We start from the raw sequence: 26,777 nt of genomic DNA, 5'->3' as shown, positions 1-26,777 counted from the left end.
CCTTGCTGTGTGCCCCCCTCTCCCCTTCCTGTGTGCCCCCCTTCCTGTGTGCCCCCCTCTCCCCTTCCTGTGTGCCCCCCCTCTCCCCTTGCTGTGTGCCCCCCTCTCCCCTTCCTGTGTGCCCCCCTCTCCCCTTCCTGTGTACCCCCCCTCTCCCCTTCCTGTGTGCCTCCCTCTCCCCTTCCTGTGTGCCCCCCCTCTCCCCTTCCTGTGTGCCCCCCTCTCCCCCTTCCTGTGTACCCCCCCTCTCCCCTTCCTGTGTACCCCCCCTCTCCCCTTCCTGTGTGCCCCCCTCTCCCCTTCCTGTGTACCCCCCCTCTCCCCTTCCTGTGTACCCCCCTCTCCCCTTCCTGTGTGCCCCCCCTCTCCCCTTCCTGTGTGCCCCCCCTCTCCCCTTGCTGTGTGCCCCCCTCTCCCCTTCCTGTGTGCCCCCCTCTCCCCTCCCTGTGTGCCCCCCCTCTCCCCTTGCTGTGTGCCCCCCTCTCCCCTTCCTGTGTGCCCCCCTCTCCCCTTCCTGTGTACCCCCCCCTCTCCCCTTCCTGTGTGCCTCCCTCTCCCCTTCCTGTGTGCCCCCCCTCTTTCCTTCCTGTGTGCCCCCTCTCCCCTTCCTGTGTACCCCCCTCTCCCCTTCCTGTGTGCCCCCCCTCTCCCCTTGCTGTGTGCCGACCCTCTCCCCTTCCTGTGTGCCTCCCTCTCCCCTTCCTGTGTGCCCCCCTCTCCCCTTCCTGTGTACCCCCCCCTCTCCCTTCCTGTGTGCCCCCCTCTCCCCTTCCTGTGTACCCCCCCTCTCCCCTTCCTGTGTGCCCCCCTCTCCCCTTCCTGTGTACCCCCCCTCTCCCCTTCCTGTGTGCCCCCCCCTCTCCCCCTTCCTGTGTGCCCCCCCTCTCCCCTTCCTGTGTGCCCCCCTTCCTGTGTGCCCCCCTCTCCCCTTCCTGTGTGCCCCCCTCTCCCCTTCCTGTGTGCCCCCCTCTCCCCTTCCTGTGTACCCCCCCTCTCCCCTTCCTGTGTGCCCCCCTCTCCCTTCCTGTGTACCCCCCTCTCCCCTTCCTGTGTTCCCCCTCTCCCCTTCCTCTATGCCACCCCTCTCCCCTTTCTGTGTACCCCCCTCTCCCCTTCCTGTGTGCCCCCCTTTCTGTGTGCCCCCCTCTCCCCTTCCTGTGTACCCCCCTCTCCCCTCCCTGTGTGCCCCCCTCTCCCCTTCCTGTGTACCCCCCTCTCCCCTTCCTGTGTACCCCCCTCTCCCCTTCCTGTTTGCCCCCTCTCCCCTTCCTGTGTACCCCCCTCTCCCCTTCCTGTGTGCCCCCTCTCCCATTCCTGTGTGCCCCCCCTCTCCCCTTCCTGTGTGCCCCCTCTCCCCTTCCTGTTTGCCCCCCCCTCTCCCACAGCATTGCTGTCTTCCCTCCTCTCCTGCCAGCAGCTGCTGAGGGCACACAGCGGGATGTTTCAGGATGGAAAGCAGGGCGTGTTCTGTAAAATATGTCATATTTATCAGCCCCTTCCCTTTCCTAAATGAACACACTGAGGGATTGGCACCGATCATTCAATGTGTCCATTCATCACGGAAGCATAATAAATTGTGTTTACTATGCTTCAAATTGTGAATGAACAGGAAGTCTCAGAGTGCTTTCATTCACCGTCCAGAGAAAGGGACTTGGCAATCTCTGTTCTCTTTTCTCTGTCCCAAATGTGAGACATCAGGGGTCTGTTTAACCCCCAGAGAGTTCACCAAAGGCCCTCCAAACAAGGCTTGGGGGGAGACTTGTCAGGTAGGCTGTACGGGGCCCCGTGATTTCTAACAGCAGCCCTCTCTGTCAAGCATTGGGCTCTCTTACAGGTTGTGACAGGAGTCACTTTGGGTGGGGTGCCCGAGAACTCCATTGTGATCTGTACTAGAAGGACTCTCTTTACAGCCGCACTGGAAGATTGTACATATGTATATATTGTGTGTTGTCTCCTGCTGTTGGACTCTTTTGCTGAGATCGTTTGGGGTGTGGTTGTATTCCATTGTTTTATTGTCTCTGTCTGCCCTGGCTATGAGGGGGGGGGGGGGGGTGATGGTCCCGAGTTGGATATCTGTTGTGTACATGTTTGATTATAAATCAGTTTGATGTTGTTGTTCACCCAACACTGTGTTACGGCTGGTGACTGGATGGGCTAAAAAGATCTTGGATTGTGGGGTACCGGACAGAGGAAGCATTTACGGTGGATATAGTCCCTGTTGAGGACAAGGGTTTGTCACAACTGGTTAGCAGCAGTGGGACGAGAGCGCTCAAGATGGCTGATGAAAGTCTGCACACCAGGAGCACTGAGGCCCCAGAGTATCACCATTGGACAGCAAGCAGTCTCATAGAAAGAGCCAGAATGTTGGGTCTCAACCACAGGGGACTGGATAAGGACCAGCTGGTCCAGTTACTGGAGGAAAACAGCCAGCGGGAGGAGTCCACCACAGATGAGGGTCATGCACTTCCCAGCGCAGACAGAGCAGAGTCTCCCAGCCCTTGGGTTGTCTGGTACAAGGAAGAGATGGCCATTCTTGGGAAGGATGCCACCACTGAAAGAAAGCTTGCAGCCATTGAAAAGGCACAAAAAAAAAAAAAAAGGGATGGGAGACTGCAAAAAACCATGCCACCGCCCCTGTGTCTCTCCCTGCTGTATGGGAGACCCAAAGAATTTCCAGGAAGGACTTTAAGCCCTACCAAGACAATACAGGGGAAGTGGATGAGTTCTTATAGGGCTTTGAACATCAATGTGAACTTCTGGGGGGACCTAAAACGGGCAGTACTGGACTGGGGGGGGGGGGGGGTGATGGTCCCGAGTTGGATATCTGTTGTGTACATGTGTGATAATAAATCTGTTTGATGTTGTTGTTCACCCTACACTGTTATGGCTGGTGACTGGTTGGGCTAAAAGATCTTGGATCTTGTGGTACCGGACAGAGGAAGCATTTATGGCGGACATAGTCCTGTTGAGGACAAGGGTTCGTCACACAGTTCAATACAGCCTGGCTGATAGACATGTCCTGCTGAAAAGCACAGAAAGAAGAGCTGAAACCCACAATATAGAAGAGCTGTATCATCCAATAAATGAAGAGAGAAATCCATTCAGGTTAAAAACAACTTTATTGTCAGAACCGTTCAAAAAAGAAAAAAAAAAAAAAATTTTGCAACATAGTGACGGGTGAAGCCTTTGTAGGGTACATACTGACCAATAGGGAGAGTCCATAGAAGACAATGGGAATAGACTGGTCTTAGAATAATCCAGGAAGACATTCCATCAGAATAACGGATATTCCAGAACCAGCAGACATCACAGTGATAAGAATGTCCGGTTATCAGCAGCGCAAGAGTCCCGCAGGCGGCAGCAGCGACATCCCCATCTCTGATTCTCACTTCAAGGAAAGCACTGCAAGAAAAATCATTACAAACTTGTTTCCAAACTCCTCCCACTGCGCAATGATAATGAATTATATAAAGAAAGGCGGGGCAACTATCAGACCAAACGTGTATTCTTCCTAGGAAGATGAAATTCAGGCAGAAATACTTCTGTAGTATACAAGAAATCATGGAAATAAATACATTGGGGTGAATTGGAGCTGTTCATCCTGTGATATGGAGTTCCCTCTGTGTGAATGCTGGCACCATTGAAGGTTACTTAGTTATTTTCTCTCCTGGTCGAATGTTTTTCATTCATACAGAAGAATAAATCCAGAAAATACTGCATTATGGCCACTGGGTGGAGCTGACGATCATAGAGAAGAAATATTTATTTCCTATGATCATCAACTCCATCAGTGGCCAAAATGCCGACTTTCCTGAATCATTCTATTCTACATGACTAAAACACATTCGACCCGAGAGAACATTACCTGTTTGTTTCTTTTCCCCCCACTTGCACTGAATGTACATGAAATTTACGATTCATCTCTACAAATATTTTATAAATACAACCAATGTGATCTGCGGAGAATATAACTGAAACAAAAGAGATACATCGTAATAGCATTAAAGGGGTTCTAAAGCCTCAGGGTGGGATCACCCCGGAGAATGGAGTGGCTCCCAGTGGGGGTCCGGTGCGTCTCCATTCACCAGTTCAGGTCCCATTTTAGCCAAAATTCGGACCTGAAACAGACCAAAAGAAGATGCACAGGACTTCAGTGCAATTCACACCGGAGCCGCTCTGGAGATGTGTCATCTGCTCCATAGAGAGCTCCATAGAGAACTTCATAGAAAACTCCATAGAGAACTCCATAGAGAACTCCATAGAGAACTCCATAGAGAGCTCCATAGAAAACTCCATAGAGAACTCCATAGAGAGCTCCATAGAGAACTCCATAGAGAGCTCCATAGAGAGCTCCATAGAAAACTCCATAGAGAACTCCATAGAGAGCTCCATAGAGAGCTCCATAGAGAACTTCATAGAGAGCTCCATAGAGAGCTCCATAGAGAACTTCATAGAAAACTCCATAGAGAACTCCATAGAGAGCTTCATAGAAAACTCCATAGAGAAATCCATAGAAAACTCCATAGAGAGCTCCATAGAGAGCTCCATAGAGAACTCCATAGAGAGCTCCATAGAGAGCTCCATAGAAAACTCCATAGAGAACTCCATAGAGAACTCCATAGAGAACTCCATAGAGAGCTCCATAGAAAACTCCATAGAGAACTCCATAGAGAGCTCCATAGAGAACTCCATAGAGAGCTCCATAGAGAGCTCCATAGAAAACTCCATAGAGAACTCCATAGAGAGCTCCATAGAGAGCTCCATAGAGAACTTCATAGAGAGCTCCATAGAGAGCTCCATAGAGAACTTCATAGAAAACTCCATAGAGAACTCCATAGAGAGCTTCATAGAGAACTCCATAGAGAACTCCATAGAAAACTCCATAGAGAACTCCATAGAGAACTCCATACAGAACTTCATACAGGGCTCCATAGAGAACTCCATAGAGAACTCCATAGAGAGCTCCATAGAGAACTCCATAGAGAGCTCCATAGAGAACTCCATAGAGAGCTCCATAGAGAACTCCATAGAGAGCTCCATAGAGAGCACCATAGAGAACTCCATAGAGAACTCCATAGAGAGCTCCATAGAGAACTTCATAGAAAACTCCATAGAGAACTCCATAGAGAGCTCCATAGAGAGCTCCATAGAGAACTCCATAGAGAGCTCCATAAAGAACTCCATAGAGAGCTCCATAGAGAACTTCATAGAAAACTCCATAGAGAACTTCATAGAAAACTCCATAGAGAGCTCCATAGAGAACTCCATAGAGAGCTCCATACAAAACTCCGTAGAGAACTCCATAGAGAACTCCATAGAGAGCTCCATAGAGAGCTCCATAGAGAGCTCCATAAAGAGAACTCCATAGAGAGCTCCATAGAGAACTTCATAGAAAACTCCATAGAGAACTCCATAGAGAGCTCCATAGAGAACTCCATAGATAACTCCATAGAGAACTCCATAGATAACTCCATAGAGAACTCCATAGAGAACTCCATAGAGAGCTCCACAGAGAACTCCATAGAGAGCACCATAGAGAGCTCCATAGAGAGCACCATAGAGAGCACCATAGAGAGCACCATAAAAAACTCCAAGAGAGCACCATAGAGAACTCCATAAAGAACTCCATAGAGAACTCCATAGAGAACTCCATAGAGAACTCCATAGAAAGCACCACAGAGAACTCCATAGAGAGCTCCATAGAGAGCACCATAGAGAGCACCATAAAAAACTCCAAGAGAGCACCATAGAGAACTCCATAAAGAACTCCATAGAGAACTCCATAGTGAACTCCATAGAGAGCACCATAGAGAACTTCATACAGAGCTCCATAGAGAACTCCATAGAGAACTCCATAGAGAGCACCATAGAGAACTCCATAGAGAGCTCCATAAAGAGAACTCCATAGAGAGCTCCATAAAGAGAACTCCACAGAGAACCCCATAGAGAACTCCATAGAGAGCACCATAGAGAGCACCATAGAGAGCTCCATAAAGAGAACTCCATAGAGAGCACCATAGAGAACTCCATAGAGAGCTCCATAAAGAGAACTCCATAGAGAGCTCCATAGAGAACTCCATAGAGAACTCCATAGAGAGCTCCATAGAAAACTCCATAGAGAACTCCATAGAGAACTCCATACAGAGCTCCATAGAAAACTCCATAGAGAACTCCATAGAGAACTCCATAGAGAATTCCATAGAGAGCTCCGTAGAAAACTCCATAGAGAACTCCATAGAGAGCTCCATAGAGAGCTCCATAGAGAACTTCATAGAGAGCTTCACAGAGAGCTCCATAGAGAACTCCATAGAGAACTCCATAGAAAACTCCATAGAGAACTCCATAGAAAACTCCATAGAGAACTCCATAGAGAGCTCCATACAGAACTTCATACAGAGCTCCATAGATAACTCCATAGAGAACTCCATAGAGAGCTCCATAGAGAACTCCATAGAGAGCTCCATAGAGAACTCCATAGAGAACTCCATAGAGAGCTCCATACAGAACTTCATACAGAGCTCCATAGAGAACTCCGTAGAGAACTCCATAGAGAGCTCCATAGAGAACTCCATAGAGAGCTCCATAGAGAGCTCCATAGAGAGCACTCCATAGAGAACTTCATAGAGAGCTCCATAGAGAGCTCCATAGAGAACTTCATAGAAAACTCCATAGAGAACTCCATAGAGAGCTTCATAGAAAACTCCATAGAGAACTCCATAGAAAACTCCATAGAGAACTCCATAGAAAACTCCATAGAGAACTCCATAGAAAACTCCATAGAGAACTCCATAGAGAACTCCATACAGAACTTCATACAGGGCTCCATAGAGAACTCCATAGAGAACTCCATAGAGAGCTCCATAGAGAACTCCATAGAGAGCTCCATAGAGAACTCCATAGAGAGCTCCATAGAGAACTCCATAGAGAGCTCCATAGAGAGCTCCATAGAGAGCACTCCATAGAGAACTTCATAGAGAGCTCCATAGAGAGCTCCATAGAGAACTTCATAGAAAACTCCATAGAGAACTCCATAGAGAGCACCATAGAGAACTCCATAGAGAGCTCCATAAAGAGAACTCCATAGAGAGCTCCATAGAGAACTCCATAGAGAGCTCCATAAAGAACTCCATAGAGAGCTCCATAGAGAGCTCCATAGAGAACTCCATAGAGAGCTCCATAAAGAACTCCATAGAGAGCTCCATAGAGAGCTCCATAGAGAACTTCATAGAAAACTCCATAGAGAACTCCATAGAGAGCTCCATAGAGAACTTCATAGAAAACTCCATAGAGAGCTCCATAGAGAACTCCATAGAGAACTCCATAGAGAACTCCATAGAGAGCTCCATACAAAACTCCGTAGAGAACTCCATAGAGAGCTCCATAGAGAGCTACATAGAGAGCTCCATAAAGAGAACTCCATAGAGAGCTCCATAGAGAACTTCATAGAAAACTCCATAGAGAACTCCATAGAGAGCTCCATAGAGAACTCCATAGAGAGCTCCATAGATAACTCCATAGAGAACTCCATAGATAACTCCATAGAGAACTCCATAGATAACTCCATAGAGAACTCCATAGAGAGCTCCATAGAGAACTCCATAGAGAGCTCCATAGAGAACTCCATAGAGAGCTCCATAGAGAACTTCATAGAAAACTCCATAGAGAACTCCATAGAGAGCTCCATAGAGAACTCCATAGAGAGCTCCATAGATAACTCCATAGAGAACTCCATAGATAACTCCATAGAGAACTCCATAGATAACTCCATAGAGAACTCCATAGAGAGCTCCATAGAGAACTCCACAGAGAACTCCATAGAGAGCACCATAGAGAGCTCCATAGAGAGCACCATAGAGAGCTCCATAGAGAGCACCATAGAGAGCACCATAGAGAGCACCATAAAAAACTCCAAGAGAGCACCATAGAGAACTCCATAAAGAACTCCATAGAGAACTCCATAGAGAACTCCATAGAGAGCACCACAGAGAACTCCATAGAGAGCTCCATAGAGAGCACCATAGAGAGCACCATAGAGAGCACCATAAAAAACTCCAAGAGAGCACCATAGAGAACTCCATAAAGAACTCCATAGAGAACTCCATAGAGAACTCCATAGAGAGCACCATAGAGAACTCCATAGAGAGCTCCATAAAGAGAACTCCATAGAGAGCTCCATAAAGAGAACTCCATAGAGAACTCCATAGACCACTCCATAGAGCGCACCATAGAGAGCACCATAGAGAGCACCATAGAGAGCTCCATAAAGAGAACTCCATAAAGAGCACCATAGAGAGCACCATAGAGAACTCCATAGAGAGCTTCATAAAGAGAACTCCATAGAGAGCTCCATAGAGAACTCCATATAGAACTCCATAGAGAGCACCATAGAGAGCTCCATAGAGAACTCCATAGAGAACTCCATAGAGAGCACCATAGAGAGCACCATAGAGAGCTCCATAAAGAGAACTCCATAGAGAGCACCATAGAGAGCACCATAGAGAACTCCATAGAGAACTCCATAGAGAGCACCATAGAGAGCACCATAGAGAGCACCATAGAGAACTCCATAGAGAGCACCATAGAGAGCACCATAGAGAGCTCCATAAAGAGAACTCCATAGATAGCTCCATAGAGAGCACCATAGAGAACTCCATAGAGAGCACCATAGAGAGCACCATAGAGAGCACCATAAAAAACTCCAAGAGAGCACCATAGAGAACTCCATAGAGAGCACCATAGAGAACTCCACAGAGAACTCCATAGAGAGCACCATAGAGAACTCCATACAGAGCTCCATAGAGAACTCCATAGAGAACTCCATAGAGAGCACCATAGAGAACTCCATAGAGAGCTCCATAAAGAGAACTCCATAGAGAGCACCATAGAGAGCACCATAGAGAACTCCATAGAGAACTCCATAGAGAGCTCCATAGAGAGCTCCATAGAGAACTCCATAGAGAATTCCATAGAGAGCTCCACAGAAAACTCCATAGAGAACTCCATAGAGAGCTCCATAGAGAGCTCCATAGAGAACTTCATAGAGAGCTTCACAGAGAGCTCCATAGAAAACTCCATAGAGAGATCCATAGAGAACTCCATAGAAAACTCCATAGAGAACTCCATAGAGAACTCCATAGAAAACTCCATAGAGAACTCCATAGAGAGCTCCATACAGAACTTCATACAGAGCTCCATAGAGAACTCCATAGAGAACTCCATAGAGAGCTCCATAGAGAACTCCATAGAGAGCTCCATAGAGAACTCCATAGAGAGCTCCATAGAGAACTCCATAGAGAACTCCATAGAAAACTCCATAGAGAACTCCATAGAGAGCTCCATACAGAACTTCATACAGAGCTCCATAGAGAACTCCATAGAGAACTCCATAGGGAACTCCATAGAGAGCTCCATAGAGAGCTCCATAGAGAGCACTCCATAGAGAACTTCATAGAGAGCTCCATAGAGAGCTCCATAGAGAACTTCATAGAAAACTCCATAGAGAACTCCATAGAGAGCTCCATAGAGAGCTCCATAGAGAACTTCATAGAAAACTCCATAGAGAGCACCATAGAGAACTCCATAGTGAGCTCCATAGAGAGCACCATAGAGAGCACCATAGAGAGCACCATAAAAAACTCCAAGAGAGCACCATAGAGAACTCCATAAAGAACTCCATAGAGAGCACCATAGAGAACTCCATACAGAGCTCCATAGAGAACTCCATAGAGAACTCTATAGAGAGCACCATAGAGAACTCCATAGAGAGCTCCATAAAGAGAACTCCATAGAGAGCTCCATAAAGAGAACTCCATAGAGAGCACCATAGAGAACTCCATAGAGAGCTCCATAAAGAGAACTCCATAGAGAGCACCATAGAGAGCACCATAGAGAACTCCATAGAGAGCTCCATAAAGAGAACTCCATAGAGAGCTCCATAGAGAGAACCATAGAGAGCACCATAGAGAGCTCCATAAAGAGAACTCCATAGAGAGCACCATAGAGAGCACCATAGAGAACTCCATAGAGAACTCCATAGAGAGCACCATAGAGAGCACCATAGAGAACTCCATAGAGAGCTCCATAGAGAGCACCATAGAGAGCTCCATAAAGAGAACTCCATAGATAGCTCCATAGAGAGCACCATAGAGAACTCCATAGAGAGCTCCATAGAGAGCACCATAGAGAGCACCATAGAGAGCACCATAAAAAACTCCAAGAGAGCACCATAGAGAACTCCATAAAGAACTCCATGGAGAACTCCATAGAGAGCACCATAGAGAACTCCATACAGAGCTCCATAGAGAACTCCATAGACAGCACCATAGAGAACTCCATAGAGAGCTCCATAAAGAGAACTCCATAGAGAACACCATAGAGAGCACCATAGAGAACTCCATAGAGAGCTCCATAAAGAGAACTCCATAGAGAACTCCATAGAGAGCTCCATAGAAAACTCCATAGAGAACTCCATAGAGAACTCCATAGAGAACTCCACAGAGAGCACCATAGAGAACTCCATAGAGAACTCCATAGAGAGCACCATAGAGAACTCCATAGAGAACTCCATAGAGAGCACCATAGAGAACTCCATACAGAGCTCCATAGAGAACTCCATAGAGAACTCCATAGAGAGCACCATAGAGAACTCTATAGAGAGCTCCATAAAGAGAACTCCATAGAGAGCACCATAGAGAGCACCATAGAGAACTCCATAGAGAACTCCATAGAGAGCTCCATAGAGAACTCCATAGAGAACTCCATAGAGAGCTCCATAGAGAACTCCATAGAGAATTCCATAGAGAGCTCCATAGAAAACTCCATAGAGAACTCCATAGAGAGCTCCATAGAGAGCTCCATAGAGAACTTCATAGAGAGCTTCACAGAGAGCTCCATAGAGAACTCCATAGAGAACTCCATAGAAAACTCCATAGAGAACTCCATAGAGAACTCCATAGAAAAATCCATAGAGAACTCCATAGAGAGCTCCATACAGAACTTCATACAGAGCTCCATAGAGAACTCCATAGAGAACTCCATAGAGAGCTCCATAGAGAACTCCATAGAGAGCTCCATAGAGAGCTCCATAGAGAGCACTCCATAGAGAACTTCATAGAGAGCTCCATAGAGAGCTCCATAGAGAGCTCCATAGAGAACTTCATAGAAAACTCCATAGAGAACTCCATAGAGAGCTCCATAGAGAACTTCATAGAAAACTCCATAGAGAGCACCATAGAGAACTCCATAGAGAGCACCATAAAAAACTCCAAGAGAGCACCATAGAGAACTCCATAAAGAACTCCATAGAGAACTCCATAGAGAACTCCATAGAGAGCACCATAGAGAACTCCATGCAGAGCTCCATAGAGAACTCCATAGAGAACTCTATAAAGAGCACCATAGAGAACTCCATAGAGAGCTCCATAAAGAGAACTCCATAGAGAGCTCCATAAAGAGAACTCCATAGAGAACTCCATAGAGAACTCCATAGAGAGCACCATAGAGAACTCCATAGAGAACTCCATAGAGAGCACCATAGAGAGCACCATAGAGAGCTCCATAAAGAGAACTCCATAGAGAACTCCATAGAGAACTCCATAGAGAGCACCATAGAGAACTCCATAGAGAACTCCATAGAGAGCACCATAGAGAGCACCATAGAGAGCTCCATAAAGAGAACTCCATAGAGAACTCCATAGAGAACTCCATAGAGAGCACCATAGAGAACTCCATAGAGAACTCCATAGAGAGCACCATAGAGAGCACCATAGAGAGCTCCATAAAGAGAACTCCATAGAGAGCACCATAGAGAGCACCATAGAGAACTCCATAGAGAGCACCATAGAGAGCACCATAGAGAACTCCATAGAGAGCTCCATAGAGAGCACCATAGAGAGCTCCATAAAGAGAACTCCATAGATAGCTCCATAGAGAGCACCATAGAGAACTCCATAGAGAGCTCCATAGAGAGCACCATAGAGAGCACCATAGAGAGCACCATAAAAAACTCCAAGAGAGCACCATAGAGAACTCCATAAAGAACTCCATAGAGAACTCCATAGAGAGCACCATAGAGAACTCCATACAGAGCTCCATAGAGAACTCCATAGAGAGCACCATAGAGAACTCCATAGAGAGCTCCATGAAGAGAACTCCATAGAGAACACCATAGAGAGCACCATAGAGAACTCCATAGAGAGCTCCATAAAGAGAACTCCATAGAGAACTCCATAGAGAGCTCCATAGAAAACTCCATAGAGAACTCCATAGAGAACTCCATAGAGAACTCCATAGAGAATTCCATAGAGAGCTCCATAGAAAACTCCATTGAGAACTCCATAGAGAGCTCCATAGAGAGCTCCATAGAGAACTTCATAGAGAGCTTCACAGAGAACTCCATAGAGAACTCCATAGAAAACTCCATAGAGAACTCCATAGAGAGCTCCATACAGAACTTCATACAGAGCTCCATAGAGAACTCCATAGAGAACTCCATAGAGAGCTCCATAGAGAACTCCATAGAGAACTCCATAGAGAGCTCCATACAGAACTTCATACAGAGCTCCATAGAGAACTCCATAGAGAACTCCATAGAGAGCTCCATAGAGAACTCCATAGAGAGCTCCATAGAGAACTCCATAGAGAACTCCATAGAAAACTCCATAGAGAACTCCATAGAGAGCTCCATACAGAACTTCATACAGAGCTCCATAGAGAACTCCATAGAGAGCTCCATAGAGAACTCCATAGAGAGCTCCATAGAGAGCTCCATAGAGAGCACTCCATAGAGAACTTCATAGAGAGCTCCATAGAAAACTCCATAGAGAACTCCATAGAGAACTCCATAGAGAACTCCATAGAGAGCTCCATAGAAAACTCCATTGAGAACTCCATAGAGAACTCCATAGAAAACTCCATAGAGAACTCCATAGAGAACTCCATACAGAACTTCATACAGAGCTCCATAGAGAACTCCATAGAGAACTCCATAGAAAACTCCATAGAGAACTCCATAGAGAACTCCATACAGAACTTCATACAGGGCTCCATAGAGAACTCCATAGAGAACTCCATAGAGAGCTCCATAGAGAACTCCATAGAGAGCTCCATAGAGAACTCCATAGAGAGCTCCATAGAGAGCTCCATAGAGAGCACTCCATAGAGAACTTCATAGAGAGCTCCATAGAGAGCTCCATAGAGAACTTCATAGAAAACTCCATAGAGAACTCCATAGAGAGCTCCATAGAGAGCTCCATAGAGAACTCCATAGAGAGCTCCATAGAGAGCTCCATAGAGAACTCCATAGAGAGCTCCATAGAGAGCTCCATAGAGAACTTTGTAGAAAACTCCATAGAGAACTCCATAGAGAGCTCCCTAGAGAACTTCATAGAAAACTCCATAGAGAGCTCCGTAGAGAACTCCATAGAGAGCTCCATAGAAAACTCCGTAGAGAACTCCATAGAGAACTCCATAGAGAGCTCCATAGAGAGCTCCATAAAGAGAACTCCATAAAGAGCTCCATAGAGAACTTCATAGAAAACTCCATAGAGAACTCCATAGAGAGCTCCATAGAGAACTCCATAGAGAGCTCCATAGATAACTCCATAGAGAGCTCCATAGAGAACTCCATAGAGAGCTCCATAGAGAACTCCATAGAGAGCTCCATAGAGAACTCCATAGAGAGCTCCATAGATAACTCCATAGAGAGCTCCACAGAGAACTCCATAGAGAGCACCATAGAGAGCTCCATAGAGAGCACCATAGAGAGCACCATAGAGAGCACCATAAAAAACTCCAAGAGAGCACCATAGAGAACTCCATAAAGAACTCCATAGAGAACTCCATAGAGAGCACCATAGAGAACTCCATAGAGAGCTCCATAAAGAGAACTCCATAGAGAGCACCATAGAGAGCACCATAGAGAGCTCCATAAAGAGAACTCCATAGAGAGCACCATAGAGAACTCCATAGAGAGCTCCATAAAGAGAACTCCATAGAGAGCTCCATAGAGAACTCCATAGAGAACTCCATAGAAAACTCCATAGAGAGCACCATAGAGAGCTCCATAGAGAACTCCATAGAGAACTCCATAGAGAACTCCATAGAGAGCACCATAGAGAGCACCACAGAGAACTCCATAGAGAGCACCATAGAGAGCTCCATAAAGAGAACTCCATAGAGAGCACCATAGAAAGCACCATAGAGAACTCCATAGAGAACTCCATAGAGAGCACCATGGAGAGCACCATAGAGAACTCCATAGAGAGCACCATAGAGAGCACCATAGAGAGCTCCATAAAGAGAACTCCATAGATAGCTCCATAGAGAGCACCATAGAGAACTCCATAGAGAGCTCCATAGAGAACACCATAGAGAGCACCATAAAAAACTCCAAGAGAGCACCATAGACAACTCAATAAAGAACTCCATAGAGAACTCCATAGAGAGCACCATAGAGAACTCCATACAGAGCTCCATAGAGAACTCCATAGAGAACTCCATAGAGAGCACCATAGAGAACTCCATAGAGAGCTCCATAAAGAGAACTCCATAGCGAGCACCATAGAGAGCACCATAGAGAACTCCATAGAGAGCTCCATAAAGAGAACTCCATAGAGAACTCCATAGAGAACTCCATAGAGAGCTCCATAGAAAACTCCATAGAGAACTCCATAGAGACCTCCATAGAGAACTCCATAGAGAATTCCATAGAGAGCTCCATAGAGAACTCCATAGAGAACTCCATAGAGAGCTCCATAGAGAACTTCATAGAGAGCTTCACAGAGAGCTTCACAGAGAGCTCCATAGAGAACTCCATAGAGAACTCCATAGAAAACTCCATAGAGAACTCCATAGAGAACTCCATAGAGAACTCCATAGAGAGCTCCATACAGAACTTCATACAGAGCTCCATAGAGAACTCCATAGAGAACTCCATAGAGAGCTCCATAGAGAACTCCATAGAGAGCTCCATAGAGAACTCCATAGAGAACTCCATAGAGAGCTCCATACAGAACTTCATACAGAGCTCCATAGAGAACTCCATAGAGAGCTCCATAGAGAGCTCCATAGAGAGCTCCATAGAGAGCACTCTATAGAGAACTTCATAGAGAGCTCCATAGAGAGCTCCATAGAGAACTTCATAGAAAACTACATAGAGAACTCCATAGAGAGCTCCATAGAGAGCTCCATAGAAAACTCCATAGAGAACTCCATAGAGAACTCCATAGAGAGCTCCATAGAGAACTCCATAGAGAGCTCCATAGAGAGCTCCATAGAGAGCACTCCATAGAGAACTTCATAGAGAGATCCATAGAGAGCACTCCATAGAGAACTTCATAGAAAACTCCATAGAGAACTCCATAGAGAGCTCCATAGAGAGCTCCATAGAGAACTCCATAGAGAGCTCCATAGAGAACTCCATAGAGAGCTCCATAGAGAGCTCCATAGAGAACTTCATAGAAAACTCCATAGAGAACTCCATAGAGACCTCCATAGAGAACTTCATAGAGAACTCCATAGAGAGCACTCCATAGAGAACTCCATAGAGAACTCCATAGAGAGCACCATAGAGAACTCCATAGAGACCTCCATAGAGAACTTCATAGAGAACTCCATAGAGACCTCCATAGAGAACTCCATAGAGAGCTCCATAGAGAGCTCCATAGAGAGCACCATAGAGAACTCCATAGAGACCTCCATAGAGAACTCCATAGAGAACTCCATAGAGAGCTCCATAGAGAACTCCATAGAGAGCACCATAGAGAGCACCATAGAGAACTCCATAGAGAGCTCCATAAAGAGAACTCCATAGAGAGTCGGTCACACTCTCCTGACAATTGGATGCGGGGAAACCCAATCCAATCTGCAATATTGTGAACCCGGCCTCAAGGTTTTTACCTCAATGCATTAAGATCAGAGGGTGTGCTGGTTGTGCCTGGGCACACCCTAATCATCCTATGCAGCGCAGATTCCCCCGGCTTAGACCGATATCTTACCAAAGCCCACTGACAGGACTTTGGGGCTCCTGAAAAAAAAAATTCTAAAAAAAATTTTAAAAAACGACTGACCAGTGGCGGTACGTCAATAAGGGCGCCGCCCCCTTTCTCCTGCCTCCTCCTCTATGACCAATGGATAGATTTCTACACAGAAAACACACCATTGGGGAAAGTCGGGGGGATGTACGAGGGTCCCTGTCCTGACTCCAGGGGGTCCAAAGAGCAGCAAGACTTTCCGGGGTAGATTTACTAAAGACAAATAGACGGAGCACTTCGCAAAGTACAGTTCCACCAAATCTTAGTAAATGAGGTGAAGCTTCACAAAGAATATTCAATCACATGCAAGGAAAATAACAAAAGCAGTTTTGCTTGCAGATGATTGGATGATGAATGTCAGCAGAGCTTCCCCTCATTTACTAAGATCTGGAGGAACTGCACATTGCAAACTGCACCGTCTGTTTGCCTTTAGCCAGGGCAGCTACTCTCCATATCCAAGCCACCCCTTGTTTCCACCCCCTACCCACCTCCTAGTACCGCCCCTTGTTTCCACCCCCTACCCACCCCCTAGTACCGCCCCTTGTTTCCACCCCCTACCCACCTCCCAGTACCGCCCCTTGTTTCCACCCGCTACCCACATCCCAGTACCGCCCCTTGTTTCCACCCCCTACCCACCCCCTAGTACCGCCCCTTGTTTCCACCCCCTACCCACGTCCCAGTACCGCCCCTTGTTTCCACCCCCTACCCACATCCCAGTACCGCCCCTTGTTTCCACCCCCTACCCACCTCCCAGTACCGCCCCTTGTTTCCACCCCCTACCCACCTCCCAGTACCGCCCCTTGTTTCCACCCCCTACCCACCTCCCAGTACCGCCCCTTGTTTCCACCCCCTACCCACCTCCCAGTACCGCCCCTTGTTTCCACCCTCTACCCACATCCCAGTAACGCCCCTTGTTTCCACCCTCTACCCACATCCCAGTACCGCCCCTTGTTTCCACCCTCTACCCACATCCCAGTACCGCCCCTTGTTTCCACCCCCTACCCACATCCCAGTACCGCCCCTTGTTTCCACCCTCTACCCACATCCCAGTACCGCCCCTTGTTTCCTCCCCCTACCCACCTCCCAGTACCGCCCCTTGTTTCCACCCCCTACCCACATCCCAGTACCGCCCCTTGTTTCCACCCCCTACCCACATCCCAGTACCGCCCCTTGTTTCCACCCCCTACCCACCTCCCAGTAACGCCCCTTGTTTCCTCCCCCTACCCACCTCCCAGTACCGCCCCTTGTTTCCTCCCCCTACCCAACTCCCAGTACCACCCCTTGTTTCCACCCCCTACCCACCTCCCAGTACCGCTCCTTGTTTCCTCCCCCTACCCACCTCCCAGTACCGCCCCTTGTTTCCACCCCCTACCCACATCCCAGTACCGCCCCTTGTTTCCACCCCCTACCCTAATCCCAGTACCGCCCCTTGTTTCCACCCCCTACCCACCTCCCAGTACCGCCCCTTGTTTCCACCCCCTACCCACCTCCCAGTACCGCCCCTTGTTTCCTCCCCCTACCCAACTCCCAGTACCACCCCTTGTTTCCACCCTCTACCCACCTCCCAGTACCGCCCCTTGTTTCCACCCCCTACCCACCTCCCAGTACCGCCCCTTGTTTCCTCCCCCTACCCAACTCCCAGTACCACCCCTTGTTTCCACCCTCTACCCACCTCCCAGTACCGCCCCTTGTTTCCACCCCCTACCGACATCCCAGTACCGCCCCTTGTTTCCACCCCCTACCCACCTCCCAGTACCGCCCCTTGTTTCCACCCCCTACCCACCTCCCAGTACCACCCCTTGTTTCCACCCCCTACCCACCTCCCAGTACCGCCCCTTGTTTCCACCCCCTACCCACCTCCCAGTACCGCCCCTTGTTTCCACCCCCTACCCACCTCCCAGTACCGCCCCTTGTTTCCACCCTCTACCCACATCCCAGTACCGCCCCTTGTTTCCACCCCCTACCCACATCCCAGTACCGCCCCTTGTTTCCACCCTCTACCCACATCCCAGTACCGCCCCTTGTTTCCTCCCCCTACCCACCTCCCAGTACCGCCCCTTGTTTCCACCCCCTACCCACATCCCAGTACCGCCCCTTGTTTCCACCCCCTACCCACATCCCAGTACCGCCCCTTGTTTCCACCCCCTACCCACCTCCCAGTAACGCCCCTTGTTTCCTCCCCCTACCCACCTCCCAGTACCGCCCCTTGTTTCCTCCCCCTACCCAACTCCCAGTACCACCCCTTGTTTCCACCCCCTACCCACCTCCCAGTACCGCTCCTTGTTTCCTCCCCCTACCCACCTCCCAGTACCGCCCCTTGTTTCCACCCCCTACCCACATCCCAGTACCGCCCCTTGTTTCCACCCCCTACCCTAATCCCAGTACCGCCCCTTGTTTCCACCCCCTACCCACCTCCCAGTACCGCCCCTTGTTTCCACCCCCTACCCACCTCCCAGTACCGCCCCTTGTTTCCTCCCCCTACCCAACTCCCAGTACCACCCCTTGTTTCCACCCTCTACCCACCTCCCAGTACCGCCCCTTGTTTCCACCCCCTACCCACCTCCCAGTACCGCCCCTTGTTTCCTCCCCCTACCCAACTCCCAGTACCACCCCTTGTTTCCACCCTCTACCCACCTCCCAGTACCGCCCCTTGTTTCCACCCCCTACCGACATCCCAGTACCGCCCCTTGTTTCCACCCCCTACCCACCTCCCAGTACCGCCCCTTGTTTCCACCCCCTACCCACCTCCCAGTACCACCCCTTGTTTCCACCCCCTACCCACCTCCCAGTACCGCCCCTTGTTTCCACCCCCTACCCACCTCCCAGTACCGCCCCTTGTTTCCACCCCCTACCCACCTCCCAGTACCGCCCCTTGTTTCCTCCCCCTACCCACCTCCCAGTACCGCCCCTTGTTTCCACCCCCTACCCACATCCCAGTACCGTCCCTTGTTTCCACCCCCTACCCACCTCCCAGTAACGCCCCTTGTTTTCACCCCCTACCCACCTCCCAGTACCGCCCCTTGTTTCCACCCCCTACCCACCTCCCAGTACCGCCCCTTGTTTCCTCCCCCTACCCAACTCCCAGTACCGCCCCTTGTTTCCACCCTCTACCCACCTCCCAGTACCGCCCCTTGTTTCCACCTCCTACCCACCTCCCAGTACCGCCCCTTGTTTCCACCCCCTACCCACATCCCAGTACCGCCCCTTGTTTCCACCCCCTACCGACATCCCAGTACGGCCCCTTGATTCCACCCCCTACCCTAATCCCAGTACCACCCCTTGTTTCCACCCCCTACCCACATCCCAGTACCGCCCCTTGTTTCCACCCCCTACCCACCTCCCAGTACTGCCCCTTGTTTCCACCTCCTACCCACCTCCCAGTACCGCCCCTTGTTTCCACCCCCTACCCACCTCCCAGTACCGCCTCTTGTTTCCACCCCCTTCCCACATCCCAGTACCGCCCCTTGTTTCCACCCCCTACCCACATCCCAGTACCGCCCCTTGTTTCCACCCCCTACCCACCTCCCAGTACCGCCCCTTGTTTCCACCCCCTATCCACCTCCCAGTACCGCCCCTTGTTTCCACCCCCTACCCACCTCCCAGTAACGCCCCTTGTTTCCACCCCCTACCCACCTCCCAGTACCGCCCCTTGTTTCCACCCCCTACCCACATCCCAGTACCGCCCCTTGTTTCCACCCCCTACCCACATCCCAGTACCGTCCCTTGTTTCCACCCCCTACCCTAATCCCAGTACCACCCCTTGTTTCCACCCCCTACCCACCTCCCAGTACCGCCCCTTGTTTCCACCCCCTATCCACCTCCCAGTACCGCCCCTTGTTTCCACCCCCTACTCACCTCCCAGTACCGCCCCTTGTTTCCACCCCCTACCCACCTCCCAGTACCGCCCCTTGTTTCCACCCCCTATCCACCTCCCAGTACCGCCCCTTGTTTCCACCCCCTACTCACCTCCCAGTACCGCCCCTTTTTCCACCCCCTACCCACATCCCAGTACCGCCCCTTGTTTCCACCCCCTACCCACCTCCCAGTACCGCCCCTTGTTTCCACCCCCTACCCACCTCCCAGTACCGCCCCTTGTTTCAACCCCCTATCCACCTCCCAGTACCGCCTCTTGTTTCCACCCCCTACCCACCTCCCTGTACCGCCCCTTATTTCCACCCCCTACCCACCTCCCAGTACCGCCCCTTGTTTCCACCTCCCAGTACCGCCCCTTGTTTCCACCCCCTACCCACCTCCCAGTACCGCCCCTTGTTTCCACCCCCTACCCACATCCCAGTACCGCCCCTTGTTTCCACCCCCTACCCACCTCCCAGTACCGCCCCTTGTTTCCACCCCCTACCCACCTCCCAGTACCGCCCCTTGTTTCCACCCTCTACCCACATCCCAGTACCTCCCCTTGTTTCCACCCCCTACCCACATCCCAGTACCGCCCCTTGTTTCCACCCCCTACCCACATCCCAGTATCGCCCCTTGTTTCCACCCCCTACCCACCTCCCAGTACCGCCCCTTGTTTCCACCCCCTACCCACCTCCCAGTACCGCCCCTTGTTTCCACCCCTACCCTAATCCCAGTACCGCCCCTTGTTTCCACCCCCTACCCACATCCCAGTACCGCCCCTTGTTTCCACCCCCTACCCACCTCCCAGTACCGCCCCTTGTTTCCACCCCCTACCCACGTCCCAGTACCGCCCCTTGTTTCCACCCCCTACCCACCTCCCAGTACCACCCCTTGTTTCCACCCTCTACCCACATCCCAGTACCGCCCCTTGTTTCCACCCCCTACCCACATCCCAGTACCGCCCCTTGTTTCCACCCCCTACCCACCTCCCAGTACCGCCCCTTGTTTCCACCCCCTACCCTAATCCCAGTACCGCCCCTTGTTTCCACCCCCTACCCTAATCCCAGTACCGCCCCTTGTTTCCACCCCCTACCCACCTCCCAGTACCAATAAGACTTACATACAGGTGAGTCTATACAGGTGAGTCTATAATAATACTTACCTGGAGGTAAAATGAATATCTCCTAAACTTGTACGGTTTAGGAGATATTCACCCTTCATGCAGCCGCTGACATCAGCAGCACATGCGTTTTGAAGGTCTGCTGCATGGGGCTTCGTTCTAAGGTAAGTATTTCATTATGTGCTAGTATATATTGCATACTAGCACATTATGCTATTGTCTTGAAGGTTTTTTTTTTGGGGGGGGGAGTTTCAGCGGTTTACTACCGCTTTAATGACAATCAGAAAAGCAGTATAATAGATACCATGCAGCCAGCAACTATAGACCCCTCCAGCAACAATAGACCATCCCCCAGTAACAATAGATCCAAAAACGAAAAACAGAACGGCCGCACTCCAGGAGACAAGGAGAATGCTTTATTCCATGAACTCATCCAACATCAAAGAGTAGTTTCATGAAGAACATCATGACACATATGGGTTATGACTTAATAAAGAAATTTGTGAAACGCGTCAGCCATGCTCTCCTCCATATGTGTCATGATGTTATCCTGAAACTACTCTTTGATGTTGGATGATTTCTTGTACAAAGGTTTTTATTAATATTCAATTCAACAGTACAGCTCATCACGTGTATGGTCACATAGGAGACAAACATAAGGAGTGAGGTCCATAGAGTAGAACAATTGTGGGGTGAGTATTCCCTCCTAGAGCACACTGCTTAGTATGTAAATAGAGAGCGCCCAGATGGGCATTTCCATACAGCACTTTATCAAACCATCTATTCTATGAAGATCATTTTGAGGGAATACAAAATATTAATGGTGAAAATGAAGCATGTGACCATGTCAGCCAAGCTCAAGCCTGATGAGATAGAAGGATATATAAAAGAGCAAAGGAAAAAAGGAGGAGAAGAATGACTAAGCAGGAGAACGAATGAGAGTAGGAGTAAGAGGGAAAGGGGGGATCCGCGGGGCGGGGGGCAAGCACATATTAGATTATCGAAGAGTCGAATCTGGTAGGTCATCTGTAGGCGACCCAGGGCTGCCAGATCCTAAGAAATTTATTGTGAGTGTCTGAAATTATGGCTGTCAGCTTTTCATTCACCATAATGTCCTTCATACGATGTTTATCAGCCTCGAAGCTAAGTATGGGTGTCTTCCAGGCTCTTGCTATGGTCAGTTTAGTTGCAGTAAACAGATGCAGTGCCAGCTTGCGTTCCGGACATAGTAGTTCCATAATTGGTTTGCCAAGGAGAGCCTCATAGGGGTCCCTCTTCAGATTGGTGTGAAATAAAGTGCGGAGAAGGGCATAGACTCTGACCCATAATCTGCATGCTCTTGGACATGTCCACCAGATGTGTGCCATGGTACCGGCCTGAGAGCATCCCCGGAGGCAGAGAGGAGAAGTTGGAATGAAATGAGCCAATCTAGCCGGGGTATACTACCATCTGTATAGTATTTTATATGCATTCCCCAAAATGAGGACATTTTTGGAGCATTTGGAAAGAGCAATAGTCATGACCTGCCAGTCCTCCGGATCCAGCTGCCTCCCCAGATCGGCCTCCCACTGGAGGTGGTAAAGTCTAATCTGTGTTTTTTTTAGAGGAAATGATTGCTGCATAGACTAAGGAGATTAAGCCCGAAGATTGGGGCCGGGATCTACAAAGGCTTTCGAAAGGGATCAAGGTGTATGGAGTAGGTCGGGACTTGATGAGCTATTGTAGAAAGTGTTGAAGCTGTAGGTAGCTGTAGTGTTCCCGGAGTGGGATATCATGTGAGGAGCGCAGCGCATCAAATGTAATTATCTTGGTGGGGGTGCATAGAGAATAGATATTAACGAACCCTTGTTGGTCCACCAAGAAAACTGTTGTGGGTTATCATGGCTCAGCGGAAACAAATGACACTGGAGGAGGCGAAGTAAGGGAAAATGAGGACAGATCAGACCTGCTGAATATTTAGTTGAGTCCTACGCCTGGAGGGAATGTGTCAGGCAAGGCCCAAGTGTGTCAGGACCGCGTTTGTAGGGGAGCCAGGGCAGGGAGGCTACCGGAATCGGATATGAGTCAACTAAGTCTACTGTGGGCCATAACGTCAATTGATGTCGCTCATGAAGATGAGATAATGGGGCTATGTTTGCTGCTGTATAGTAGGCTGGGAGGTTGGGAACCAAGAGGCCACCATTGATCTCACAGGTGTAAAAAACCTGTTTGTTGATTCTGGGTCTGGTGGAACCCCAGATAAATTTCAGAATTTTACGTTGGTGAATGTGCAGAATATGTGTAGGGACCGGGCCTGGCAAACATCGTCGCCAAAGATCTGCTATGTACTATATGTTGGATTTGAAGAAGCCGTCTGATGGCGTCTCCTGCCTGTCTTCTTGGGACAAAGCCCACCTGGTCCTTTTTAATCAGACGTGGTAAAAAGGAGTTCAAGCGGTTGGCCAGAATATTTGTTAAAATTTTCATGTCTATATTTATAAGGGAGATCGGCCTAAAGTTGGCCCAAGAGGAATGGTCCCGGTCGGCTTTGAGGATCATCACTATATTGGCGGTGAGGACGGCTGAAGTAAAGGTTTGGCCATTTTTTTACAGAATTAAACATGGTTGTCAGGTGTGGGGCTACCACATTGGCCATTTTCCTATAGAAAAGTGCTGTAAAGCCATCCGGGCCCGATCTCTTGCCCACTTTCAAATCTTTAATACATTGTAAGACCCCGGAGACCTGTATGTCTCGGTCCATTAATGACGTGTGGGTGTCAGATAGGGTGGGTAGTGTCAGGCTACCCAGAAAGGTGTCCAAGCCCTGGATGGAGGGCTGGCTAGGGGGCGAGTATAGTGTGGTAAGGTGATGTCAGAATTCAGGACCCAAATGGGGTTTCCTGTGAGGATATTATGGCGAGTGCGTAAGGTGATGGGAGTGTGGCCTGGATAGAAGACACGCAACCTGTTGGCCAACTGTTTGTTAGGTTTATTCGCTTTGGCGTACTACTTCTGAGGAGCCCAGCGAAGTGTGAGTTCTGCCTCATCTGTTAAACATAAGTCCAATTCCGTACGGGCTTGGTCTAGTAGTTTGCGATTAGCAGGTGTAGGGGATTGCTTAAAGGATGTCAATAATGATACTAAGTGTGTCTCCAGGGTTCGCCGAGTCAACAGGCGTTCCCTCTTGCGCTTAGACGCCAGTTGAATAACACGTCCCCTAAGGACTGCTTTGTATGCCTTCCATAGGGTCACCGGAGAAGAAACAGAACCGACATTAAGACAAAAGTAGTCAACAGAAGCTTGGTGAATACCTGCTAATATCTCCTTGAAGGACAGAAGGGAGTCATTGATGACCCAGGGGGAATGTTGAGGGTTGCAGAGCAGAGTGGCAAACAACCATAACAGGGTCATGGTCTGACCATGGAGCCGCTAAGATAGAGGCGGACACAATTACGGGAAGATGTTTCCTGGACACAAACATATGATCAATTCGGGAGTGGGAATGATGAGGATGAGAGTAATGAGTGTAGCCCCTGTCCAGGGGATGGAGCTCTCTCCAGATGTCCACCAGGTCATGACTTCGTAGTGAGCATAAGAACTTTTTTGCATCCGGAGAAGGTGCTTTGCATTCCGAGGGATATTTGTCAAGCGCAGGGTTCAGGGTCACATTGGATTTTCCTGCCAAGAGGAGAGTACCCCTCTGGTGGGCTTTCAACAAGGAGCAAACATGGGTAAGAAGGGCCCTGGATTTATATTTGGGGCATAGTATGTCAAGATGGTAACTTCCGTGTCCTGAATGGTACTCTGTAACAGGAGGTATCTGCCATTTGGGTCTGCTATCTGTTTACTGCAAGTGAAGGGAACCAATTTGCGAAGAGCGATCAGTACGCCTTTTTGTTTAGTCGGTCCGTTAGCCAGGTAGATTTGAGGGTACATAGCGTGAAAATATTTGGGGCAAGAGGAGGAGGAGGAGAAGTGGGTCTCCTGCAGGAATGCGATGTCTAATTTTTGTTTTTGGAGGTATTTAAAAACCTTCACTCTCTTGGGGGGGGTTCATGCCCTGAACATTCAGGGACAACCAATTCAGAGCCATAACATCAGAGAGACGAACCAGAAGATTACGCTGCCCTGAGACCCCACGGAATTAAGGGGGGAGGAGGAGAGAGGAAGAGAAGAGATGAGTGAAAAGGGAAAGAATAAAGGTGAACCGTAAGATTTGAGGCCGAGTAGTACTTGGAGCACAGTGAACAGGTAAAGCGGGAGTGCTGCACTGCATGGGGTAAAAGGCCCCCAAAGGCGCTGAAAGTTGGCCAAGACAAGCATCTGAGCGAAGTGCCGGCACAAGGGGAAGTAGTAGTCCATCGGAACCACTCAACATCCTAAAATTGAGAGATTGTCACAAGTAAAATAAGCACAGTATCTAACTTAGTATTTAAGGCACTAAAAGTATGCAAGAAAAATAAGACATATATATATATAGGTGCAAGGAGGTCCCTTGCTCTTCCGGGGCTGCCACCTCCAGGCGGTGTCTCCCAGGGAGAGTCAGCGGCCCAAGAGACCAACACGACAAATGATGGCCATTAAATCAATAATTGCAAAGTATAAAACAAACATGAGCCAAAAGGCTCTATAACAGGTTAGACTGAGATAGAAAACGTTCATTCGATCACATACTCCACCGGTTGGGGGTCACTGTCATCCAGCCTATAAAAAATAAAAGGAGAACAAAAAAAAAAAAAGGAACAGTTGTGGGCCTCCCATAAGGGCAGACAACTTATGTTAAGTGAACAGTCCCGTCTAAGTGCCTACCCCCACCCACCATACAATAATCAAAAAGCTTCTGGAGCGGTAAGGGCAACTGGTGACTAGGGGATGGGGAAAAAGGCAATAATAACACCCAAAACTAGGAACCCCAGGGCATTGAGTATCGTAGGTTACCTTTCCAAGGCTGCCATCTCACAGGCAGGGCGGCCCTTAACTGGGCAGGAGTCCTCAGTCCCAATTCCGGGTGGTAGTGAGGGGTCATATGGGTAGGGAACATACATCTGGGAGTTCAGATTGATTCCAGGAAAGTACAGGAACACTAGAGTGGATGGCATCGGACACCACACATGTAAGTGCAACAAAGAATGGTGTCAACTGCACCCATTCAGCCCCAGGAGGTCACCGGGGTAGTAATAATGCTTGAAAGGCAGGAAGATGGGGCCACCACCTTCAGCCCACCTTCAGTCCACTGGGACCTTCGTGAAACACTGGGCCTGGAGATCTCACGGGGTCTGAGAGTTGGGATGTTGGATGATTTCATGGAATAAAACATTTTCCTTGTATCCTGGAGTGCGGTCATTCTCTTTTCATTTTTGGATTATCTGGTCGGATCACGGACTGAACCAGCACCTGGTTATCAAGGAGAGGTGTTGCCCTTCCCTTCTATAACAATAGATCCACCCCAGAAACAATAGACCCCACCAGCATCAATAGACGCTCCAGCAGCCACCAACAGTAGACCCCTTCCTGAACAGTAGATCCCTCCCAGCAACCAATGACCAGCCAGCAACAATAGATCCCCCTTGATGATAACAGATCCCCAGCAGCCATCATCAATAGACCCTCCAGCACACCCCAGCACCCCTTGCCAGCACATACATTCAGTGTTAGAGGTGCCGAAACTGCATTCCTGCCCCGCCTACTAAATCAACCCTCATACTGTGCCAGCAATGGAGGCGGAGACTATAGAGAGAGCAGATCTCCCCGAGAGCCGTCCATGGACTGTCTATAGACATGTTACCTCTGTA

The 26,777-nt window shown here is 49.1% G+C and overlaps 1 protein-coding gene across 1 annotated transcript in view; it reads right to left on the bottom strand.

The window, feature by feature from the left end:
- Window positions 1–3,124: 3,124 nt before the first annotated feature.
- The window catches only part of LOC141105187 (vesicle-associated membrane protein 3-like), a 44,390-nt gene continuing 20,737 nt past the window's right edge, over window positions 3,125–26,777 (bottom strand). The window contains exon 5 of the mRNA XM_073595076.1: window positions 3,125–3,402. Coding sequence (XP_073451177.1) covers window positions 3,386–3,402 — 17 coding nt within the window. The 3' untranslated portion in view covers window positions 3,125–3,385. The remainder of the gene's footprint in view (window positions 3,403–26,777) is intronic.

This window comes from Aquarana catesbeiana, linkage group LG08 (genome assembly GCF_042186555.1).
Source record: "Aquarana catesbeiana isolate 2022-GZ linkage group LG08, ASM4218655v1, whole genome shotgun sequence".
NCBI classification, from domain to species: domain Eukaryota; kingdom Metazoa; phylum Chordata; class Amphibia; order Anura; family Ranidae; genus Aquarana; species Aquarana catesbeiana.
Note: the sequence above shows the minus strand (reverse complement) of the source record. Positions and strands in the feature narration are given on the sequence as shown.